General features: G+C 40.5%; 7 protein-coding genes and 2 non-coding genes across 9 annotated transcripts; 4 read left to right on the forward strand and 5 right to left on the reverse strand.

Annotated features, from left to right (window-relative positions):
* Positions 1-191: 191 nt before the first annotated feature.
* Positions 192-263, forward strand: SOMG_20091. Its single transcript has one exon. It is a non-coding gene; the product is annotated as a tRNA-Val (tRNA).
* Positions 264-626: 363 nt separating this feature from the next.
* lsd2 (histone demethylase SWIRM2) lies at positions 627-4,308 on the reverse strand (the record flags this gene model as incomplete). The annotated part of the gene is made up of 2 exons (XM_056180858.1): positions 627-1,850; positions 1,900-4,308. The coding sequence occupies 2 exons, from the start codon at positions 4,306-4,308 to the stop codon at positions 627-629; spliced, it is 3,633 nt and encodes a 1,210-aa protein (XP_056035947.1).
* A 791-nt stretch (positions 4,309-5,099) lies between these two features.
* Positions 5,100-6,734, reverse strand: ste7 (meiosis-specific arrestin family membrane adaptor Ste7; the record flags this gene model as incomplete). Its single annotated transcript, XM_056180859.1, has 1 exon — positions 5,100-6,734. One exon carries the CDS (start codon positions 6,732-6,734, stop codon positions 5,100-5,102), a length of 1,635 nt encoding a protein of 544 aa, XP_056035950.1.
* Positions 6,735-8,041: 1,307 nt separating this feature from the next.
* On the reverse strand, positions 8,042-10,750 carry SOMG_02067 (calcium ion transmembrane transporter; the record flags this gene model as incomplete). Its single annotated transcript, XM_056180860.1, has 1 exon — positions 8,042-10,750. The coding sequence occupies one exon, from the start codon at positions 10,748-10,750 to the stop codon at positions 8,042-8,044; it is 2,709 nt and encodes a 902-aa protein (XP_056035949.1).
* A 987-nt stretch (positions 10,751-11,737) lies between these two features.
* Positions 11,738-11,816, reverse strand: SOMG_20092. The gene has a single exon. It is a non-coding gene; the product is annotated as a tRNA-Leu (tRNA).
* A 302-nt stretch (positions 11,817-12,118) lies between these two features.
* Positions 12,119-13,492, forward strand: uba3 (NEDD8 activating enzyme E1-type Uba3; the record flags this gene model as incomplete). The annotated part of the gene is made up of 1 exon (XM_056180861.1): positions 12,119-13,492. The coding sequence occupies one exon, from the start codon at positions 12,119-12,121 to the stop codon at positions 13,490-13,492; it is 1,374 nt and encodes a 457-aa protein (XP_056035956.1).
* Positions 13,493-14,473: 981 nt separating this feature from the next.
* Positions 14,474-17,386, forward strand: SOMG_02069 (sulfate transmembrane transporter family; the record flags this gene model as incomplete). The annotated part of the gene is made up of 1 exon (XM_056180862.1): positions 14,474-17,386. One exon carries the CDS (start codon positions 14,474-14,476, stop codon positions 17,384-17,386), a length of 2,913 nt encoding a protein of 970 aa, XP_056035955.1.
* A 723-nt stretch (positions 17,387-18,109) lies between these two features.
* Positions 18,110-19,228, forward strand: SOMG_02070 (phospho-2-dehydro-3-deoxyheptonate aldolase; the record flags this gene model as incomplete). The annotated part of the gene is made up of 1 exon (XM_056180863.1): positions 18,110-19,228. The coding sequence occupies one exon, from the start codon at positions 18,110-18,112 to the stop codon at positions 19,226-19,228; it is 1,119 nt and encodes a 372-aa protein (XP_056035740.1).
* Positions 19,229-19,809: 581 nt separating this feature from the next.
* Positions 19,810-22,040, reverse strand: gef1 (RhoGEF for Cdc42 (Gef1); the record flags this gene model as incomplete). Its single annotated transcript, XM_056180864.1, has 2 exons — positions 19,810-21,963; positions 22,023-22,040. 2 exons carry the CDS (start codon positions 22,038-22,040, stop codon positions 19,810-19,812), a joined length of 2,172 nt encoding a protein of 723 aa, XP_056035741.1.
* Positions 22,041-22,555: the final 515 nt, after the last annotated feature.

The raw sequence follows: 22,555 nt of genomic DNA on the forward strand, positions 1-22,555 counted from the left end.
ACTAAAGTAATTCTAGTACTCACTCATAGGAATATTAAAGACAATGTTGTAGAGCCAGCGTCTGAGACTATAGCTTTCTGACTTAGACTAACACAACTCTTTAGTTTTCTAAATCAACGATGTATTGTTATAATTATGCGTATAATATACATATATATATATAGCATTTATTTTAAGATTCTTTCAACAAGAGTCTCGTGTTCTAGTGGTATGATTTCTGCTTCACACGCAGAAGGTCCCGGGTTCGATCCCCGGCGGGACTATGCTTTTTCACTATTTATTTATTTTTAATAAAATATAATGGAAAACTCCTAGCAGACATTGTCTTGTTTGTTTTTATGAACCGAATCAGTTCCCATATACTTCATTGCTTATAAGTGAAAATTGAATGTTACTGCTGGTTAACGTAAGGATAGCAATTTCTAGCGAATTCGGTCAAACAATTCTAATTCATTATCTAAAGTACATATCATAAGCTAAATTAAATATTCAATATACATATGCGATACATATACAATTCTATATATTCTTTTTCTTTTCTTTTTTTCTGAAAGAACCCCAAAATTAGGCAGAATGCTATTCAAGACTTTCAATACAATTTGTGATTCACTTGAAAAAAGTAAGCCTTAATTAAGAGCATTGCCGCCAGAATCTGAAGAACCGCCGTCATCACGGTATTCTTCGTCGCTGCCCTCAGCACTATGAGAGCCATCATCTTCATCAACTATATTTTTTTGTTCGGCTTCTTCTCTTTGAGCCAATATGTAGAGTCGAGTTTCGTCTTCCGGTATAGGCTCATCACGAGCTTTTGCTGTATGATCATTTCGAATTTGTTCGGCGCGTAGCTCATACTCTTTGGCTAATTGTTGATAACGCATATTTTTTCCAGCATAAGCTTCTCGGCGAGCTGCAATCTCCTCAACCCATGGTTTTTTACCTAAATCATCCAACTGCCGCCATGATTTTCCTAGTTTTGCACGAATTTCGTTTATAGTAGCTTTAGCTTCGCTATCACCAGTAAGTTTTTTCTTTTCATCATCAGCAAGTGCTCGGCATACATGCCACTGCATTTTTTGATACAACAAAAACGGATTTGCACTTGGTTTAATTGGAGGCTCAGGTATATAGCCTAATAGCTCGGTAACCAACAGCTCACTTTCTTCTTTATGTTCATCCAGTCGCTCCTGCCGTTTGAGACGATATCTAGCGCGATAGGAAAGATGTCGCTGAACTTCAACATCTGTGTCATAATGTTTCGTAGTTGTTCGTTGCATATACTCTTCAAGCTCATTACGAGCTGTTTCTCCCATCACAGGTAGTGTAAGTCCGAGTTGTGCCAAATCATTAATTATTTCTGTACATACAGAAATGCCTGCCAAATACGACTTTGACATTGATGAACCGGAAAGTGCAGATTGCAAATAATCTCCTGCAAAGTGAAGGCATCCCAAACTAAAAGAACCACTTTTTTGAATAACACCAGAGTCAGAAAGATTGCTTTTTTGAACAAACAGTCCGTCCATAGGATTGCCATTGGACCAATTTATTTCCCAACAATCCAGAAGCTCAGCAGAATCGTTCGCTTGGTCAGCAAAATGGTCCATTAACCAGGAGTTCAATATTTGAATTAGCGACGCGCCTTCATTTCCAGGACCAACGGCAGTTTCCATTACATCAGCTATTAGAATAGGTTGTTCTGTTATTGGAAACATATTCCATACCCTAGATACCGGCATGGAATTTCCAGTAGCAGAAAAACTTAGATCGCCTTCAATATTATCATACAAAGGTAGTACACCAAATGACCGTATATCTTTTTTCCAAAAAGCTTTCGAATACCTCAGGATTAACTAAAAATATTAGTAAAAAAACCATTATGAAACATAAATTTTGACGTACCTTTCTTCCGGAAGCATATTGAGTACTCTTCAGGTTATCAAGTATTTGAGACGGAAGAGGCGGCTGTATATTGATTTCGGAGGTAAGACGATACGGTGAACAAGCCATCACCACATGATCAGCCTCGTAAACGCTAGAGTCCGTACAATGCACATAGCATTTGGAGATTTCATTTTTTATTTCACAGACACTTTTTCCATATTGTATATTTAATGGATACGGGTAGGACTGTAGGGCCCAGCTTAATTGGGAAAGTCCGTTTTTCACCACTCTGGGTGTCGAACTTCCTAAATCAAAGTTCCAATCAGAATTACTTTTCGAAGCGTGCAAAATGTCATCCGCGTGATCTGAAATCAAAGACCACGTCAAGAATTGTTTTTCATCTAATGCCAACTTCAAATAAGAGGAAATTTTCTGGATCAAAAATATGAGGATTTCCTTAAAAGACAAGTGTGGCATATATTCAGTAGTAAATGGACCAGGCTCATGGTTTGGACAAATCTCATCAAGAAATGACTGAAAATTTTGAAAAAATTGATTACTGGAAGTCATGTCGGAAGATTCATTCGTCAGTAAAGAAGCAAGGTGCAAAAGCCTCGTCCATAAAGCCCCCAGCCGCTTTGAATTAGTAATATCAAACATTTTATTGTCTTGCTCATTGTGTAAAAGATCGACCCCGTCCAAGGGAAATGTTTGTAGACCAAGCTGTTGTTCTATAAGGGTAAATAAAACGTTGTCCGATCCAGAAGTTAAAAACTGGAAACCAAAATCCATCGCTTCTGAAATGTTGGGCAAATCGTGCATAGCATCCTGGTCGGTGAAGGATGCATTAGCAGGAGGAGTGACGCGGCTATAAATTCGGCCACCAGTTCTTTGCTTACTTTCTAATAAAATAATCTTGGGAATGGATTCCGCTTTAGAAGAAAATGAAGAAGTAAACTGAGTAAAGAGAGACGTCAGGTGCCTAGCACAAGCAAGACCTGTAAGGCCCGCACCTACAACAACAATGGTTTTTTGTTTCTCCTGCGGCGAAGGAGATGTGTTTTGAATATTGGGGGTAACGATCGACTCAAAAGACAAACATCCGTAATTAATGTATCCATATCTTACAAGAAACTCATAAGCCAAAATAGCCAAAGGAAACAAACATCTATCGGCACAAACGCCTTGAGCCTCAACCTTGGAAATAGGAAGAGTAGGATTTCTACGCCATAACCAACAGATTGAATTCCGAACTTGTAAGTAATGAAACAAAACTAATGAATCCTGTAGCCTATCAGATAACATTTGTTTTTCGAAAGGTTCCAAAGCAGCTGGATTCAAGTTGCATAGTTTTGCAGCTTCGTAAGCCATTCTATAAAAAGATTTCAAAGAACTGACGGGGACGCTGGCACCAGCCATGGGGGTCGTATGAGATGACATTTGACTAGACCACTCTAGCAGGGACCTAGGGTGCTCTAGGGTAGACGTTTGATCGTGGGGTGTCGCAAACTCGGTAGGCTCAAAAAAAGTAGCAGAAGCCATTGGTGAGGTACTAGGAGCGGATGGGATGACTGGAAAAGAGGAAGCAGCCGGTGAGATATTGTTGTTCACAGGTGCAGACGGCATGGCAGCAGAATCCATGTCAACATGTTTGGATAAATCGGCTGTAGAAAGGAGCTGTGAAGGAAGAAACGTATCAGCAGTTCGGTACGGGTAAGGGCGCACAGAAGGTGCCACTTGATCTCTATAAGTGGATAAAAGTTGCTGAGTAGAAACATGTGAAGGGTCTAAAGAGTATGGAAGATTCGGAAATGAATTTGGGGTATTAGCAAATGATTGATTTGGATGCAAAGGGATTGACGCAGCATCATCTGGAGCTGCTGAGCGTTGGGCAAATGTATTGGGAAATTGGGCAGAGGCGGCAGGATTTTGTTCCAGCAACTGAGCAAAATGGTTTTGCTTTTGAGATGGAAGAGCTGAAGACAATTGAGGAGGTAATCCTATAGAAGAAAGATTCGACTGCTGAGAGGGCGTAGATGGAGTGGAACCCATCATCGGTTGAGGAAAAGGTTGTGTCGGATGTTGGTTCATCAAATAAGGTTGAAACGGCGGATCATATCTTCCTTGCACGAAGTTTGGATTATAGCCAGGCCATGAAGTATTCAGCATGTTCCCCGAAGGAACATTTAAACTGCCATCGGAACGATAAACATTTCGTTGATACCCATTTGGATTTGGATTATTTGTATTCATCTGTTGTAAGCCACCTCCTAAAATAGCAAGTAAAGCCTGTTCACTGCTTGCAAGCTGCGACTGTGAAGAATTGGCATTGTTTGACGAGTCAAAACTGGAGGGCGCAACATGTTCACCATCTGTCATCTGCTGAAAGTCATATCGGTTACTCTGATTGTTCTCATTGCCGTTCATGAGTTGACACTAAATAAAAAAAGGGGAAACCGAAAGAGATGGCAAAGGTCGTGTCTTGGAAGTCGGTCTTTTGGTGTTTACATTGGATTAGGCGGTGAGCTGAATCTTCGTCTATTCTATATAACGAGGCGGAAGGGCTGTATCCTATATGATGCAAATTATTAATTTGGCTTGGTGTTGTATAATATCGTATTAAGAGATGACAATGATTTGTTTACAGAAGATTCTCCACCAAAAAAAGTATAGAAAAAGCATGCTTGACTCAGGCAGGAGAGATGTTGGGAAAAAAGCTTCAGAAAATGAAAAGTATGGAAACGTTAGGAGAAATTGCACAGGATATAAGAGGTGTGCTGGCTCTTTGAACGCAAGCTAAGACAATGGAATGCATCTACAAGAAGGATGGTTTAGGAATTTGCAAGATAAGTAGCAGGGGAAAGATGGTATACAATAGAAAAAGTACATTACACAACAGAGAATAAGGAAAATTTTTTAATTATAAAACAGTTTATAGGAACCATCAAAATTAGGGATTAAGAAAATATGAAATGATTAAAAGCATTCCCTTCGACAGACAATAGAACAAAAGGTAGTAGATATAGATGCAAGTATATGTATGTATATGTATATGTACACGTAGATACACATCAATATATGTTATAGACAGTAATAAAAAGTGGCATTTATCAATCATTGAGCCATTTGAAAGAACAAGAATCTCCGTCCACACAAAGAAATGAATCCATAAAGGAAGCACTCCCAAAAGAAGAATCACAAAAGTGAACCGCTCACAACTAGAGCGATTGCAAAACTTGGTTGATTAAAACGTCAAACTCTTTGGCATAATCCATGTTGAGTTCGCGTGAATCCTTAGCCGGATGAAAGTCGATTGCTGCCTTTTCGGATAGAGTGGAAGAAGGGCTGACAGTGCAATCGGAGGCAAGACAGACTTCTGGGGATAAAGAATGAAGAGAAGAGGTTCTTTGAGTGCCGACAGAAGCGGGAGAAGAAGAGGTGTGTTCCTGGACAAAATGATCATCCATCTGAAAAATGGTAGAGTTCTTTCGAGGAGGAAAGACGTCGTCGGTTTGATCGAGCATGGGATCATTATTTTCTGGTAAAAGAGAGCTTTCGGCGATATCAGCACCCAAGTCGTCTTCTTCCAAGTGGATGCTTAGCTTTTCACCGGGGGCAAGGGTGGCAAACGCGTTGGGTTGACCGGCGATGGGAACGGGATCGGAGGGAGAAACGGGAGGAAAGTCTTTATGGAAAGAAGAGGCGGAGTTGGGAGCAAAGGATGGGGGAGGACTGGCAAATGGAACTTGTCTTTGTGAATAGCTTGCGGAGGGAGAGGTGTAAGAGCGAAGGCCGGTCTTGCTGAGGATAGGAGGGGTAGTGGAGTAAGAGTAGAAAGAAGAAGTGGTGGGAGCCGCAGAGGGAGGAGCCTCATAAGGGTATGGGAGAGAAGGGGCGACATGGGGAGGCGGCGGGGTGCCAGAGGGAAAAGGATGAGGACGAGGGGAGGAGTAGGCAGAGTGGGTGGCAGCAAAGTCGAAACTGGGAGAAATAGGAGGGTTGGAAGCAAGGGAAGAAGAGTTTTGAGGGTGGTAGTAGGAGGGAGGGAAATGGACAGGAGGACTGTTGGGAGACGTAGGGTATCTTTCGGAGAAGAGAGAGGACAAGGGAGCGGTGGGAGCAATGGAAAGGAAAGGAGGTTGGGGGGCGGCGGAAGGAGGAGCAGAGGTGGAAGAGGAAGAAGAAGTGGAAGAGGTGGAATACTGGGAGGCATGATTGGGGGTGAGATGGGCAAAAGGAAGTTGAGGGTTTAAAGAAGGACGGCGAAAGGTGGAAGAGGCGCTGTTGGCTAGGGTGGGAAGAGAAGAAGGTGAAGAAGGGGAAGCAGGAGTCAAAGGAGTAGGACGGAAGGAAAGGGAGGCGCTATCCAAATTTGGTAGAGTTGAGGGGACGGAATGGATGGGAGCCATAATGACTTCGGCCTTGCAACTTTGAGAAGAGCTAAGAAAAGCATATCGTTTTTGGATGCTTGCTTTCAGCATGTAACGAATATTGACCATGGAGTCGTTGGATTTGGAGCAAGGAAGAGAGCCGAGGGACTTTGCGGGAAAGCGGAATTGAAAGTCGACGGCATGGGACTTGGCAGAAGGGCCTGCGGGAATGGAAACGGGAAAAGAATGGGAAAAGATTTCCGTAGTTTCGTCGCTATCGGATGGAGAGTTAGCGATGGTAGGGTGTTTGTGGGAAGAAGGAGAAGAAAGAAACCCATGGTGGTAGACGGCATATCCTTTGACACGAAGGGTGATTTGAAAGGAACGGGGAGAAGAAGCCGTGTTTGTTTCAAAACACACTTTACCGGTAACGGGTTCTTGAAAGGTAAAGGAAGGATGATCCAGAACGATTTCTATAAACATAGAGCAAAACCACCTAAATCACCAAAACGGGAAACGGGAAACGGGAAACTGGTAAAAGAGACTAAGAGACTAAGAGACTAAGAGACTAAGAGACAAAAGACAAAAGACAAAAGACAAGAGACAAGAGACAAGAGACAAGAGACAAGCGCTTTGAATACAAAAACCCAAGACAAAAACGCAAACGCAAGTAAAAAAATAATTCTATTCCTTACGTCTATACGTAGACAAAATAATCCTCCAAAAGTAAAATCACTCTTAGATTGAAAGAGAGACACACACACAAAAAAATTCAAGAATTAAAAAAGAAAAAAAAAAGAAAAGAAAAAACCAAGGGACAATCCAAGATGTTTTTTACAAACCAACCAAAAGAAAACACACTCACACACACACAAGAAAAAGGGAGAAAGCTTTTTTAATTCGTTTTTCTTGTAAAGGTAAAGGCAAAACCAAAAACAAGCAGGAGCAAAACAAGCAGGAGCAAATCGAGGGAACGATCCATCGTTTCTTTTTATGATTGCTTGATAGAACAAAGAACTTGCATTTCCCCATAAGCATGGAAGAAACAAGGCATTTCATTGGAATTCGGCCAACAAAGAAATCCAAGCTTTTATCTCGAATGCGGAGGGGTCCGCGGATACGGACTCGCGTCTTTTTCAATCATGACATGACGCATTGGCGTACACAAAAGAAAGAGGAGAAGGAGGGGCAAAGATGGCTTTGCTATACGAAAGACGAAAGACGAAAGAGAGCTCAGATAGGGTTCCTTGCTGGCGGTGAGGTGTTTCGGGTCTAAGAAGGTCCGAAAGAGTGTTGCTTTTGTTTCAAGGAGGAGAAGGAAGAAGTATCTTTTTTGTTTCTTTCTTTTCCTTCTAGTTGTACCATTTTATGAAACAAAAAAGCAGTTAAACAGTAAAACAGTAAAACAGTAAAACAGTAAAACAGTAAAGCAAGAAAATTCTTTTTTCTTCTCTTTCAATCTAGAGGTCTCTCCCTTTGTCATGCATCAACCTCATCACTTGCCATCGCTAGATTCATTATCCATCACCCTTTATGTCAAACCTCATTCTACACAATCACCACTCCCTCTTTCACTTTCTTTAAAAACCAAAAACTCTTTTATTGATCCTAACCGATGGATGAATTCCAATTCTCCATCCTATTATTGCTATATTCATTAAGAAAACTATGATGAATACTAAATTTAGACTATGAATAACAATAAGGATCAGAATTGAAAGTAAAAGTAGAATTAGAATTAGAATTGATATTAAATTATTAAAAATTAATAAAAAATAAAAAATTCCCAATTATCCTGAAATAGCATCTTCATACTTGGGTGGTGGCCCCGTGTAGTGCACTTTGCCCTCCTCATCAAACTCTGTATGGTAATCAAACACGTCCACCTTGCCTTCGGCATCTTCAATCGCAAGCTTGGACAATCCTATAGGATCTTCTCCAATCCAAATCGAAGGTGGTGTCGACTTCAATGCTGGGTCTTCATACTTCACGGATCCTTGATTACCAGGTCCAATGCCATAAAATGTAGGCAGGATTTGTAAAATCCGATCAAACGTAGGCATAATCGTATCCTTTCGGAAGGCTGATGAGAGGTAGCTTACCGCAAAGTTCGATCGTTCTTGCATCGATCCACTCTCATTATTCCCTTCAGGCGTCTTCATCGTCGACTCCTTGGTTTGTGTGGGGTACGTGCCTTCACTCATCGATTCAATTGCCTTTTCATCCTTCTTTTCCAAATCACCCATATTCGACGAAACCTGCCATGCCTCACTGCCATTTTCATTTCCACTTCTTTCGTCCAAAGGATCCGTGGGTTCCCCGTCTTCCACATTCGATGGATACATTCTACCAGTAGCTTTTGCTTCTGATATACCCAAATCCTTGGGGTATCTTATTTCTGGACGCTCATTGGCACTTTCAATCGCACTCAACGGCACAATATCCATCAATGGCAAAAACTTATACTTAAAGTACACATGGCACGCCACCGTACCTCCCAAGAACAATGCTTGCAGGACCGTACAGCCCCAGTTTTTACTCAAAACATACAATCCAACCAAACAAATTTCGGCGAGATAAAGTCCAACAAACGTTTGATACAAAGCCATCGGATAGTTTCTTCCTTTGGCGTCGGCATTGTGTCCAAACACATAAACAAAGTTGTACAAATAAGCCACGTAAATCAACGTCAATCCAACCAATGCAAATCCCATAATGATAGGAGCAATGATGGCATAACACAACATAATCACCACCAATAATGAATACGTGGGATACAATACACCCCAGCTAGGTTGTGATAAACCGATCCAGCGACTCCACTTCTGTCGAGGTGTACTGTCAAAAATGCGTCCAATAATCTTCGATAATGCCAAAGCTACAATTTGAGCAAGCGCACCTCCGGGGAATGACAATCCTTGCAACAAGAATTGAGAAATATAATAGTTGGATGCTCTTGGCAAATTCGAAGCCAAAAGGTTCATGGCACTCTGCGGTTTCTCAACCACAGAAATAACAGCAGAACTTGCTGCCGAAGTCAGTGTTAGAACCAAGAAACCTTGAACCGTTTGAAAACCATAAAACCAAGTCTGGCAGTATCTTTCGATTTCATGAATGGTAAGACCACCTCCCATTTTGCCCATAAATTTAATGAATGGAGGCACAAGGGACATCAAAACAGCATAGGCAACTGTTGGCAAAATACCAGTGATAATACCCATCAACTTCGGAGGCATGTTGTCGATAAAACGCAAAAAGTGTACTTTGGAGGTTAAAAAGTTGATGTTGGAAATACAACCGACAACGGCGACAGGAATGGCCCAGAAAATAATCATGACGGTCAAAACAGAGTTAGCAGCAAACCTACGGGCATAGCGTTCTGGTGTAGACAAAGTCAAGTTGTTCCAAATAATCTCATCGGGGTTGACATTCAAAAGAACACGGCCCAAACGCCAGCGACGAAATTTGGGAGAGTATAGGAAGGCTTGGTAAGCCATTTGAAGTTCACTTTGAGTGGGGAATTCAAGAATGACTGAACCGACCTTCTTTTGATCTTCCGCACGCGTTTGAAGTTCGTCGATTTCCTTATTCAATTTTGCAATTTCATCACGGCAGTAATCAATGGTATCCACCTTCTTTCCGATAAGAAAAGTGAGGCGGTGAGTGGGGCGCTTCTTCACGTAGGAGGTGAGTTCAAGTTCAGTGGGCAATTCCTTTTGCTTCTTGATCAACTTGTTCCTCTTTGCGACTGACTTGTTGATGAGTCCATTGAGAGTGCCTTCGTACTTGTCACCGAGACCACTACGCTTTTCGACTCGCTTTTGAAGCTTCTTGATGTTGTGCACATACTCAATTCGAGAGGCATTGGGGAAATGCTCGCGAACGGTGTCTATGTTTTCGACAGCAAACTTGGGAAGCTCGCTGATAACCATGCATTGAGAAGACTTGCTTTGGTCGTAGAGAGGAGAAGCTTGGATGGCGTGACGGAAAACCACGTAAAAGCGAAGTTCACGGTAAATAACAAAGATGACAGCACCAAAGAAAATCCAACTAAGGAAGACATGGGCGTAAAACCGATTATGGTTTTTGACGTTGGAGAAAGATATGATGTCGAAACCGCTTTTGCCATTTCCATTGGTGGCATTGATGGGAAGCAAAATGGGCAAAAGCATGATACAGCCCAAGAAGCAAAGGAAAGTAAAGGTAAAAAGATAGCGTAAAAAGAAGTAAGCATCAACGCCGGCATAGCGAATTAAGGAAGTCTCTGACAATTTCAAGCAAGCCAGAAGCCAGGAAAAAGGACCGCTACCCGCGGGTTCTGGGATTTGTTCTACTGGTTGAGTTTTCACTTCGCAACGAGGTTGATAAACTCGTTTTTCGCGAGGACGCAAGCAAACAAAGATGAGCAACATAATGGTGAGAATAACCAAGTTAAAGATTAAACTTGAGACGAACGCCGACGTCGACGACGACGATGAACCAGAGCTATCACTTGACATTTTCTATATCAACTAGCACTAGCACTAGCAAAGCAAAGCAAAGCAAAACAAACCAAATAAAGGGATAAAAAATGATCGATCGAAAAGGAAAGAAAAGGAAATTAAAAAAAAAAAACAGGAATCGAGGAGATATGTAAATAAAATAGTTACGAAACCCAAAGAAAAGGATGCAAATAAATAAAGAGACTATTATAAACACACCAGTCTCGAAAAAAAAAACAAAATTAAAGAGTTAAAAATATCCCAAATTAATGCAATTCAATCCTTTCCACCAAGCAGGTAGGAGGAAGAAGTTGGGAGATGTTGTTGAAAGAGAGTACACAAGAGGTTCCCAAGTGTATTTATATGCATAGAAAGGGCTACAGCCACAGAATCGATTTATGGGAAACTACGAAGGGACATATACCAATGGGGACAAAATCACTAGAATAAACAAACCATCTGTCGCGTTGATCCTTCAAATTTTTGTGACTACTATTCGATCATCACTACGTAACACCATGGTCTTAATGTCGGGGTTTTCCTTCTATGTAAACGATGAAGATTTGAGTTCAAAAACAAATAAACAAATGGAAAAAGAAAGAACAAAAAAGAAATTTAATTCAATTCCAAGCGTGCAAAGAAGAGAATATAAAAAAAAAAAGAAGGTCAGTGGTAGACGATGAAATTAGACATACAAAATAAGCTAATTGTAAACAAAAGGAGATTTCGTTTAAAAACCTTTCTCTCTAGATAAGAGATAACTCAGATGAGTGAGTGTGATATGAAATCATCCTGGGACCCAGAACAGAGGAGAGAGTATGTAAAATATAATATAAACATTGAAATGTAAACAAACCATCGACGCGTTCAGATGGGGTTTTCCAATTGTATGCACGTAGAGTGATATAAAGGACTGTCAAGCTGGCCAACGCTGGCGTGAGCTTATTAGTTAGGCCACACGAAAAGTTGCTACCTTTTGTAGTGAGAAGGAGAAAAAAAGGATAATGAAAGGGGTGGGACTCGAACCCACGAGCTTTCGCACTAGTGCCTTAAACTAGCTCCATAACCACTCGGACACCCTTCCTGTTATGATTTGGAAGAAGTAAAATATCTTTAGAGGACAGATAATATGTGGAATGGAAATGGAATGTGGTGGTGAAGCAAGTGGTAGAGGATGTCTTGCTAGTGGGCTCTTTCTCGGAGGACGCTTGCTTCCCTACCCAAAAATCAAAAGACACAGGTTGTGGTTTAGTTTATTTTTTTCTATTTTTTGAAGGAATTTTTGTCACAGTGAATTTGTATTCGACTTTCTTTTCCTTTTCTGTTTAATTAATAAGCGTTTTTCTGGATTTTCCTGAATTTCTATCCAACAACAGCGTTTTCTCTATGGCATCTGTTGCAGAATCTGCTGCGCAAAAAGACGAGCTTCGTCATGACCAATGGTCTCAAATATTGCGCCGACCTGGCCCTTTTGCTCCCGATGTGGATCCGCAGCTCGACTTCCACGACCTATTTTCTTCCAAAATCCTCGTTGTCGGGGCCGGCGGACTTGGTTGCGAAATTCTCAAAAATTTGGCCCTCAGTGGATTTCGCGAGTTGCATGTCATTGACATGGACACCATCGACGTGTCGAATCTGAACCGCCAATTCTTGTTTACAGAACACGATGTCGGAAACTCCAAGGCTTCTGTAGCTGCCAAGGCCATTATGCGACGCATCCCCTCCACCACCGTCATACCCTTCCATGGTAGAATCCAGGATAAGTCTTTCGATTACTACAAACAATTCCAATTGGTCGTCTGTGGGCTCGACTCTGTTGAGGCCCGTCGGTGGATCAACTCTACCCTTGTCTCGATTGCCAAAGGCGGTGATTTCTTGCCCTTAATCGATGGTGGCTCCGAAGGTCTCAAAGGCCAAGCTCGTGTCATTTTGCCTTCCATCACAAGCTGTTACGAATGCTCGCTCGAGATGTTGACTCCCAAAACCTCTTATCCCATTTGCACCATTGCCAACACTCCCCGCCTGCCCGAACACTGTGTGGAATGGGCCTTTTTGCTCGAATGGCCCCGTGTTGCTGTAAACAATTCCGAAAACACCAAATCCTCCCAAGAAATTTCCCTTCAAGATGAAGGTTCCTTGCGAGAGGAAACGTCCGTGAGCCTTGCTCCTGCTTTCGATCCCGACATCCCTTGGCATGTGGATTGGATTGTAGACCGTGCACGAGCTCGTGCCGCTGCTTTCGAAATCAATGCTCAAGACATCGATCGCTTTTTCGTTTTGGGTATTGTCAAACGCATCATCCCCGCTGTTGCTTCTACCAATGCCATTATTGCCGCTGCTTGCTGCAATGAGGCCCTCAAAATCCTTACCGACTGCAATCCCACTCTTGACAATTATATGATGTTTGTTGGCGAAGACGCTACGTACACATTCACCTTCAATTTGGAAAAACGAAGCGACTGTTCCGTCTGTGGCGCTCTCACCGAAAGCTATCCATTTTCCAAAGCCCGTCCTCCTCTCTTGTCTACTCTCATTCATCACTATCAGACAAAGTATCAACTCCATAGTCCCTCTGTATCGTCCACCAGCGGGTTTCCCTTATATTTCTCGTCTCCCCTTCCTTTACAGCAAGCCACCGCTACAAATTTGTCCAAATCCATTCTTGATTTGATATCCCCCAGTCAACAGTTGGTTTTTACGGACAAGGCTTTAACAACAAGTCTTTATATTTCTTTACAGGAAATCACTGATGGACCATAATATTTTCTACTTTCCCACTACCGCTTCATCTCTCTCTCTCTCTCTCTCTCTCTCTCTCTCTTTTCATTTTGTTTTTTTGTTTTTTTAAAATGTATTTATTCGCTATGGTTTTCGATTTTCATGCAAGAAGCCATTTCTAGTCTCATCAAGTTTTCAGTTTGTATTAGTAAAATTTTTTTTTCTTAATTTCAGCACACTTTGCTTTTATGAATGTCTTTTTCCATTTCTCCTTCTTCCATTCTATAATACCTGAAACCATGATTTTCAGTCCACTAAAGTAAACTTCTCCCACCTTTTTCGAGTAGAATCATTCCTGTGCGAATCTTCTTTTTACAATTTCTTTTCCTTTTATTTTTATCATTTCTTTTCGCTTGTACCTTTTTTTTTGTTTATTTGTTTACAGGATACAAAACTACGTTCAGTTACTTTATCGCATATGCATCACCAGTAACTGGTCAAAACGACTTTCTTTTCAATATTTCTTGGGTCCTATCTGATCTCCCACTATGAAAAGAGATAAAAACTCCAGTCTCTTATAACTATCCGTTAACTTCATTTATATTAAAACCAACTAATTTCTCTTCACCTTTCACGAACTTCAGTTTCGGATTTTGCCGTTCTTTGTCGGCACAAATTCCTTTGTTCTTCGACTTTGGATATTAAAATCCTCAGTCTACTTGTCTGTCCACTGAATCTGAGTATCAGTTTTGTACTCCTATATATTTTCACTTGTCGGTTACACATTTGGCAATTTGATTTTTCGTTTTCGTTAATTTTATAAAAGTTTGGGGTTTTGCCTTTTGCTACTGTTTATTCTTTTATATTTTATTGGGTCGCCAATTTTCTTATGTCTTTCTTCTCTTTCTAAGCCCTTATTGTTTCTCTAGGAAAAAGCATCATTCTTACAATCTTTGTTGGTAAATTTCTCTAACTCTCTTCTTGTTAATTTCTCAAGATATTCTGCTTTGAGCCTTCGTCAGTATGCCTGCATCCAGGTCTGAAAGGACTCGTGCTACTCCAATTAATAGCCTGAAACAAAAGCGTAGTAGTGTCTTTCCGAATTTTGAAACCAGTACGGATCCTAATCTCATCAGCCAAAGTTATCGAGATACTAATGACATTCACCTCTTGTCCGCTAGACTTGCTTCCGTCGATGTCGATGGAGCCCATGTGCCACGTTCCCCTTCCCCAGATATAACCGATGATGCGTCTGCTTATTGGCAAGATCAGTATTCTGTTTCTTCATATTCTCGTCCCCGATCCGTGCTTACCCGTCCGTCCAATACTGACCTTTTAATTCCCTGGGAACAAGACGAGAGCCATCCTTTACTTCTTTCCTCCGACAACCGACTTTCTTCGACGTATGGTTTGGAAAACACTCCTCTGCCGAATGGTGCTTCCCCGGCTCATCACGAGAAAGTCGGCTCTCGTTTTTCGTTCCACAGAGTGTATAATTATTTCTTTGATGATAAGGGTCCGTCGTTAATCTTATACAACATCCCTTCTGTCACAATTGGTTTACTCCTCAACATCTTAGATGCATTATCCTATGGTTTAATTCTCTTTCCTATTTCTAATCCTATCTTCAAAAACTTGGGCGCTGATGGCCTTGCGATCTTTTACGTTAGTTGTATCGTCTCTCAGTTAGTGTTTTCTTTCGGCGGTTCAGCATTCAATGGCTCAGTGGGTTCTGAAATGATTGAGGTTATCCCCTTCTTTCATCAAATTGCCTTTACTGTTCTTAATCATGTCGGCGAAGATAATCCAAAATCTGTCATTGCCACAACCGTTCTTGCTTACTGCCTTTCCAGTATTCTTACCGGAATTGTATTCGTATTGCTTGGATTCTTGCGCCTCGGTAGACTCATTGAATTCTTTCCTCGTCATATCCTTTTGGGATGCATAGGTGGTGTTGGTTACTTTCTTGTAAACACAGCTATTTTTGTATCCTCTAGAATTGAAGATAATAATCTTTCCCATTGGGAGTGCCTTGTTTCTTTGTTTGAACCTTTACCTCTCGCCCGATGGATGACACCTTTGTTTATGGCTCTTATGCTTGAAGTTGCCCAATCTCGCTGGGGACATCCGTTTCTAATTCCTTCATTTTTTATTCTTGCTCCTATGTTATTTTACTTTTTGGTATGGGTAATACCAGGCTTAAATTTAGAATTTCTGCGGGAAACAGGTTGGGTCTTTTCTAGTACCCAAAGCGACGTACCGTGGTACCATTACTATGAGCTATTCAGCTTCCAAGATACAAATTGGGGAGCTATAATGGCAACAGTTCCAGAAATGCTGGCTTTGACTTTTTTCGGCATTCTCCACGTTCCCATCAACGTTCCTGCTTTGGCCATTTCCACTGGCATGGAGAAAATAGATACAGACAAGGAATTAATTGGTCATGGTATTAGCAATTCATTGTCCGGTCTTGTAGGAAGTATTCAAAATTACATGACCTATACTAATTCGTTAATGTTCATTCGATCTGGTGGTAATAATCGTCTATCTGGAGTTATGCTTGCTGTTGCAACTACAGGTTTACTAATTCTGGGTCCCGGCGTTATTTCGTATATTCCGGTATGGACTGTTGGCTGTTTAATTTTCTTATTGGGTATGGAATTGTTAAAAGAGTCTTTGTGGGATCCAGTTGGCACTACCACGAAAATAGAGTATTTCACAATCGTGGCTATTGTGGTTTCCATGGGTATGATTGATTTCGTTTTTGGCATCTTACTTGGCATTATTCTGGCATGTGTATTCTTTGTCTTCCAAGCTTCCAGAAGATCCGCTTTACGTGGGATTTATTCTTGCAATATGCTCCGTTCGACAGTGCGTCGCCCATTAAGCCAACAGAGATTTTTGAACGAAATCGGCAAGCAAATTCATATCTGTAAATTGTCTGGTTTCCTATTTTTCGGTACAATTAATGGTGTAGAAAAGCAAATTTCCGGTCTTATTGAAGAGTTAGAGGCAACATCCGATCCATTGCGTTTTTTAATTATCGATTTTAGTATGGTTTCTGGAGCAGATTTCAGTGTTGTTCAAGCGTTCTTAAGGATTCGTCGTGTGCTGGCTGCAGTAAACGTCCCAATGTTCGTGTGTGGACTAGATGAGCACCGGTCTTCATTTAAAAAACTTAGCCAGATTTGTTTTACCGAAAACGATATTTGCGATTGCCAAGTATTTGAAGACATAAATTCAGCTTTGGAATACTGTGAAAACTTGCTATTAGACGAATATGAGGTATGCCGAAATAAACTGTTACGAAAAGCGGGCATGTCAGCCACGCTTGCCGTTCCTACCAGAAGTGGCACTCAATTAAACTTGGCTCAAACTTTCTCTCCCTCACCCCGTCATGACTTGTTACGAGAAGTTGCAGCATCTACCGTGAAAGATGAGTCGAATGAGATAAATAGGTACGAACGGTATGCCAAGTACCAACAACCATTCCCGCTCCTCATGCAAGTGTTTGGTGAGGTTACCACAAAAAGAGACGATTTTTGGTTATCGATCTGTCCTTACTTTAAGAAAAGCCTATTAAAAAAGGGAGATGTCCTTTGGAAAAAGGGCGACCTTCCTAATCGCTTCGTCCTCCTAGAAACAGGTATGGTAAAAGCTACGTATCAAATGGATAGAGAAGTTTTGTCTGAAAATATTACTTGTCTTTGTCTTGTGGGTGAATTACCATTTTTCAGTCAAACATGTTATAATGCCACCGTGACAGCTCAATTGGATAGTATTGTTTGGTTCATGGATCGCGAATCATGGGAATCCCTTGTGAATTCTTTCGACAACGGACAGGATGTAACGAACGAACTGCTACGAATTGCATTGAAAATGACTCGTGAACGTGTCAATGTCTTTACTAATTTTGCTCTAAACTTGTACCGTTAAGCTTTTAACGTATAGTGATCGCAATATCATACTTGCAATGTACTAATACTCAATATTTTTAATATGCTATAGGTTTAATAAAGATGCATTTATGTTTATGATTATAATTTGATACAAGAAAAGCATAGTCCTGCATTCAGTACAAAAACAAAAAGAAACTGGTTTTTGTCTTATTCGTAGAAACTATTGTAGAGTGCTGCTTTTGACAATAAGTAAAAATGAAAGAGAATGCATATTGACCATTAATACAAAGTCAAACTTGGATATAGCGGTTTGCAACTTGATCCGTTCATTGCATACATTTGTTTATTTAAATTCGTTTAATATCTTTACCAAATTCATTGTTTACCTTAACAAAGGGATCAAGAGTAAGCACCACTGTGCGTCCACGATAACACTTGCTTCGTACATACTCCTTTTCCAAGCAGCAATCGTTTCAAACAAAATCATTTTCTTTAAAAAAGAATGACTTCTTACATATGAACATTGGTCATTATTTACTACGAGTTATCCCATTCTGAATCGCTTTCTTCCCATTTTACTCAAGTATTTCTAAAACGTACGTTACATTGCCTAATTCCCTTTCTGTAATTACGTTACATTTCGTAATCTTGAATAATGAGAAAGATCGATTTTGTAAGCTGTAAAAAAATTTCGATAATGCAGTTAGTTTGAAAGAATTTTGACAGCTGTCTTCCACAAATTACAAACCCTTTAAATAAAATGGACAAGCATATCCCTCTTTTCCCTGGCTCTAGTGCAGTTACTGGAAAAGCGACTGAAGACAGTCGTATTCGCGGTTATGATCCAGTGATTTCTCCTGCTTTGATTCAAGCTGAATTAGCAGCTTCTGATGAAGTGCTTGACTTCGTTTCTGATCAACGCCGTCAAGCCTCAGACATCATTGCCGGAAAGGACGATCGTATCCTTGTTATCGTTGGTCCTTGCTCTATTCACGATCCTGCTGCTGCCAAGGAATACGCTGGCAGATTACAAAAGGAGGCCGCAAAGCATAACAAGGATTTGCACATTATTATGCGTGCCTACCTTGAAAAGCCACGTACTACTGTTGGCTGGAAGGGTTTGATTAACGATCCTGATTTGGACGGCTCTTACAACATAAACAAGGGTATTCGCGTTTCTCGTGGTACATACTTGGAGCTCTTGCAACAAGGTGTTGGCATCGCTTCTGAGATGCTTGACACCATCAGCCCCCAATATTTGGCTGATTTAGTTTGCTGGGGTGCCATTGGCGCTCGTACTACCGAATCTCAGTTGCACCGTGAGCTTGCCTCTGGATTGTCTTTCCCTATAGGTTTCAAGAATGCTACTGATGGAAACATTGGTATTTCCATTGATGCCATTAACTCCTCTAGTAACCCCCATCACTTCTTGTCTGTTACCAAGCAAGGTGTTGTGGCTATCGTTACTACTGAGGGCAACCCTGTTACCCACATCATTTTGAGAGGTGGTAAGAAGGGCACTAATTTTGACGCTGCCTCTGTTAATCAAGCTAAGGCTGATCTCGAAAAGGCGAAACTTCACCCCAGCATCATGATTGATTGCTCTCACGGCAACTCTTGCAAGGATCACAACAACCAACCCAAGGTTGCTGCAACCATCGCTGAGCAAGTTGCTGCTGGCCAAAATGCTATCAGTGGTGTTATGATTGAATCTCACCTTCATGAAGGCAAGCAGGCTATCCCTGATGAGGGCCCTGCTAACCTCAAGTATGGTGTTAGTGTTACTGATGCTTGTATCAGCTGGGAACAAACTGTTGAAGTGTTTGATAAATTGGCCTCTGCTGTCCGTGAGCGCCGTACTAAGTTGTCATCTGCTTAAGATGAGCTAAATTTCTTTTCAGTTAAAATGAGAAGTCTATTAGCTAGTATTTTTGATTAAAAATTTGGTGGTTTTAGTATAATATGTTATTTTTGTTAGTTAAAGCTGATCTTTATGAATATAGCTTTGGGAATATGGGATACCAATTGAGAAAAGAAATCGGTGTATTTACTCATTAAAAGATTTCATATTTAAATTTTGATTTTTACACAAACTATTGTAACGCATTGAATACTTTCATTGTGAATATAAGTTCCTTTATTCATTAGGTCATTAAATATAATAGGATAATACTAATCGCTCATAATTGCCTCAACATAAAACGAGAGTAGTAAAGAAATATCGATATGAGAATAGTAGATCCATCATCCTTTTTTAAATTTAAGATGCGTTATGAACATTTTTTAAAAATGCTAATGCTAGCCAGACGTTAAACAAAAATGTATGATTCTTGGGATCTCCGTGACCTTATTATGCAAAACTAGATTATGAAAGAAAAAGAGCTCCATTCGAAAGAACGTAAGAGACGGTAGTATAAGAAATTCTTAAATGAGGGAAATTGATGTACTGATGTATAAAAATTAAAGATTTGAACAAAGAGCCAACTTCTTCATAGATTCCTCCAGGCAATGTTGGTCTTCATAATGCATTGGTTCAAAAGCGCGAACCAATGCTGCAAAGTCATCACTTTCTTCAATTATGCTTGATCTGAGTGATTCTGGTATAAGAAATATCATGTTTTCAGCATAGTTTTGATATATAGAACACTGTATCCTATATAGCTTCAAGAATACAGAATGAAATCCACTGTCAATGCAATCCTGAAGATCCTTTAACTTTTCAGACGAAATAATAAACTCGGCTGAAACGATGAACTGTATAACCTTTTGCATCATTTTCACCATATGAGCAACTGGCTCCTGTACATCGCCTGTTATTCGGGGATGTATCTGAGATGCCGTATTCGCATTCATCATATGAGCAAGGAGATGAAATCTCCTCCAAGCTTCAGGTGATTCTTCGGAATCCACACTGCTCACATTTTCTAAGTTTGCTAAAATCCTTTCAAAAACCGAGAACCCTTCTAAGACATTCATATACCAAACGTCAATACTGGATTGAAGGGCCTTGATAATTGCAAGCTTTTTTCGAAATTCTTGAAGCACAGTACGCTGAAAATTATAACGTCGATCGTTACGGAAATCATAACTGCTTACGGACCTCGACTTAATATGTGAAGATTTATTTAGCAGTGCCCATCCGGCATCACGTTTATGCGAGGCACTTAACGAGCCACGTTTATGAGAGGGCTTTTGTTTTTGATTAATATTTGCAATTAGCTCTTGTAAAAGCTGATAACATAAAATAAGATCAGGATGCTCAGGATTACTTTCGGGAGTAGCATCAATTATTTTTTGAAGCAACAAAGGGTACTTCAAAAGGCGTTGAAGGGGCTTGATGATTAAGCTACCTAAATCCCAAGCATTTGTAAATTGTTGAACCATATAATCCCCCTCGGTGACCCAAGTTGAGACAACAGGTTTTTCTCTCCACTTTGTGATGATTCGGAAAACGGCATCCTGTCGAGTACAATAACCCGAATATATTTGACTAATATCCGTTAAGCTCTCAAGAAAAACAAGGCCAAGGTTGCAAGGAAGTGGGTCGAAAAGCTTCGTGTTTTCATTTACATTCCAAGCCCCTTCACCTCCTTTATATAATCGATAATGAAAATCAACTGAAAAAGTAAGAAGCGGTTCAATGTCGCCAAAAACAGTTTGAATATCAATAGTATTCAAAGCATCGCATTCATGAACCCGTAAGCCATAACACTGTTGAATAGCAATTAAATCATTAAGATAATTAGCTTCGGTTGTCACCAACTCTTGTATAAGATTCGCCCTTTTCTTTATCCGCTTGTAATCAGCTGGTAGAGGCTTGACATCTGTAGGGCCATCGTATCCATCGTTAAGACTTGTCGGAGTAGGGGGCAACAAGCTACCCAACTGAAAATCCGAGCCAAAGTCATCATTTGGATTGTCAGCTTTAAAGAAAGGAGAATCGGATTTGTTACGTAAAGTAGGAGATTGGTTAGGGGAAAGGAAAGATGTGTTAGAGGAATAAGAAGAAGGAACGTGAGTGAATGTTGTACTAGAGCCATCCTCTTTATCGGTGATACCCGAACTAGAACTCGGTGGAGGATATGGAGTAGAAGTAGAGTTTGTCAATGTCTGGCTATTATTAATATCCGAACGCCTGCGTGTTGAGGGTAAGGAACCGAGACTAAAGTACCGTTTTTTGTTCGAACCCACATCAGCAGGCAAGCGTCGAAAAACCTTTCCGTAATGTTTGCCACTTGGCGTATTTTCAGAATTCATTGAGAACGCCTTTGATTGAGGTAATTGAAAGGATCCTTCAGAAAAGTACCTTCGGTGTTGAGAAACGAGGGGAACGGATGCATCAAGCGGTTTCCCAAGTAAGCGAGCAAATGGTCTCTTGAACTTGCCTTCACTTCGCGGAGATACAAAGTCAAGCTGACTTCGACGAGAAAAGCCATCAAAGCTATTATCACTTGAACTCGAGTCAACGGAAGGGTGATTAGGAGAAAGAAGGCCATGTCCTGGAGAAACACTTAAGTTTACAGATTTGCGCTTAATACAAGGTGCACGCTGCAATTTACTTGTATTCGGAGGCCTTGGCAAGTCTCGATTTGTCAATGCTTCCATCGTGTCCGCCTATACAATACCATACAGAGTCAGAGAAAACGAACCATCTAGGCAACTATTGTACTTACAAAAGATGGGGATGTCATACAAGTATGGCTTCTTCTATTTACAATAGATACATATGGTAAATAAATATAGGAAAGGCTGAACTTTCTCTTGTTTACATCAAGTGAAACAGAGTAACGTGTATGGTAGAGTACAACTTACGTCTGGTGTACCCAGTAAGTTTCTCGCTGTGTTGAGCTTCGTTCGACTACGTAATAAAGTTACAAGGCTGAGTATATGAGTACCGTAATAAGCATTGGAGGTAAACAAAAATAAACGTTAAAATTGGTGAAAATTGATACAGCTTGAGTTGGTTAAAGTACATAGTAATTTCTGTTGAAAGACTTGAAAAAATAAATTGATTTTCGTGGTTCGTAAAAAATAACATAGCTCGACAAATATTTCCGCCTAGAACGACGAAACCAACCATATTTGTATATAAACTACAAAGCAGATCAATGCTTTCTCGTACAAATCGTATACAATGAAACCAAGCTGGAATAGCGAGTCAAAAAAATCGTAATCGTCATAAAGTGAGAATATATGCAACGAACAA

This window comes from Schizosaccharomyces osmophilus, chromosome 1 (genome assembly GCF_027921745.1).
Source record: "Schizosaccharomyces osmophilus chromosome 1, complete sequence".
Classification (NCBI taxonomy): Eukaryota; Fungi; Ascomycota; class Schizosaccharomycetes; order Schizosaccharomycetales; family Schizosaccharomycetaceae; genus Schizosaccharomyces; species Schizosaccharomyces osmophilus.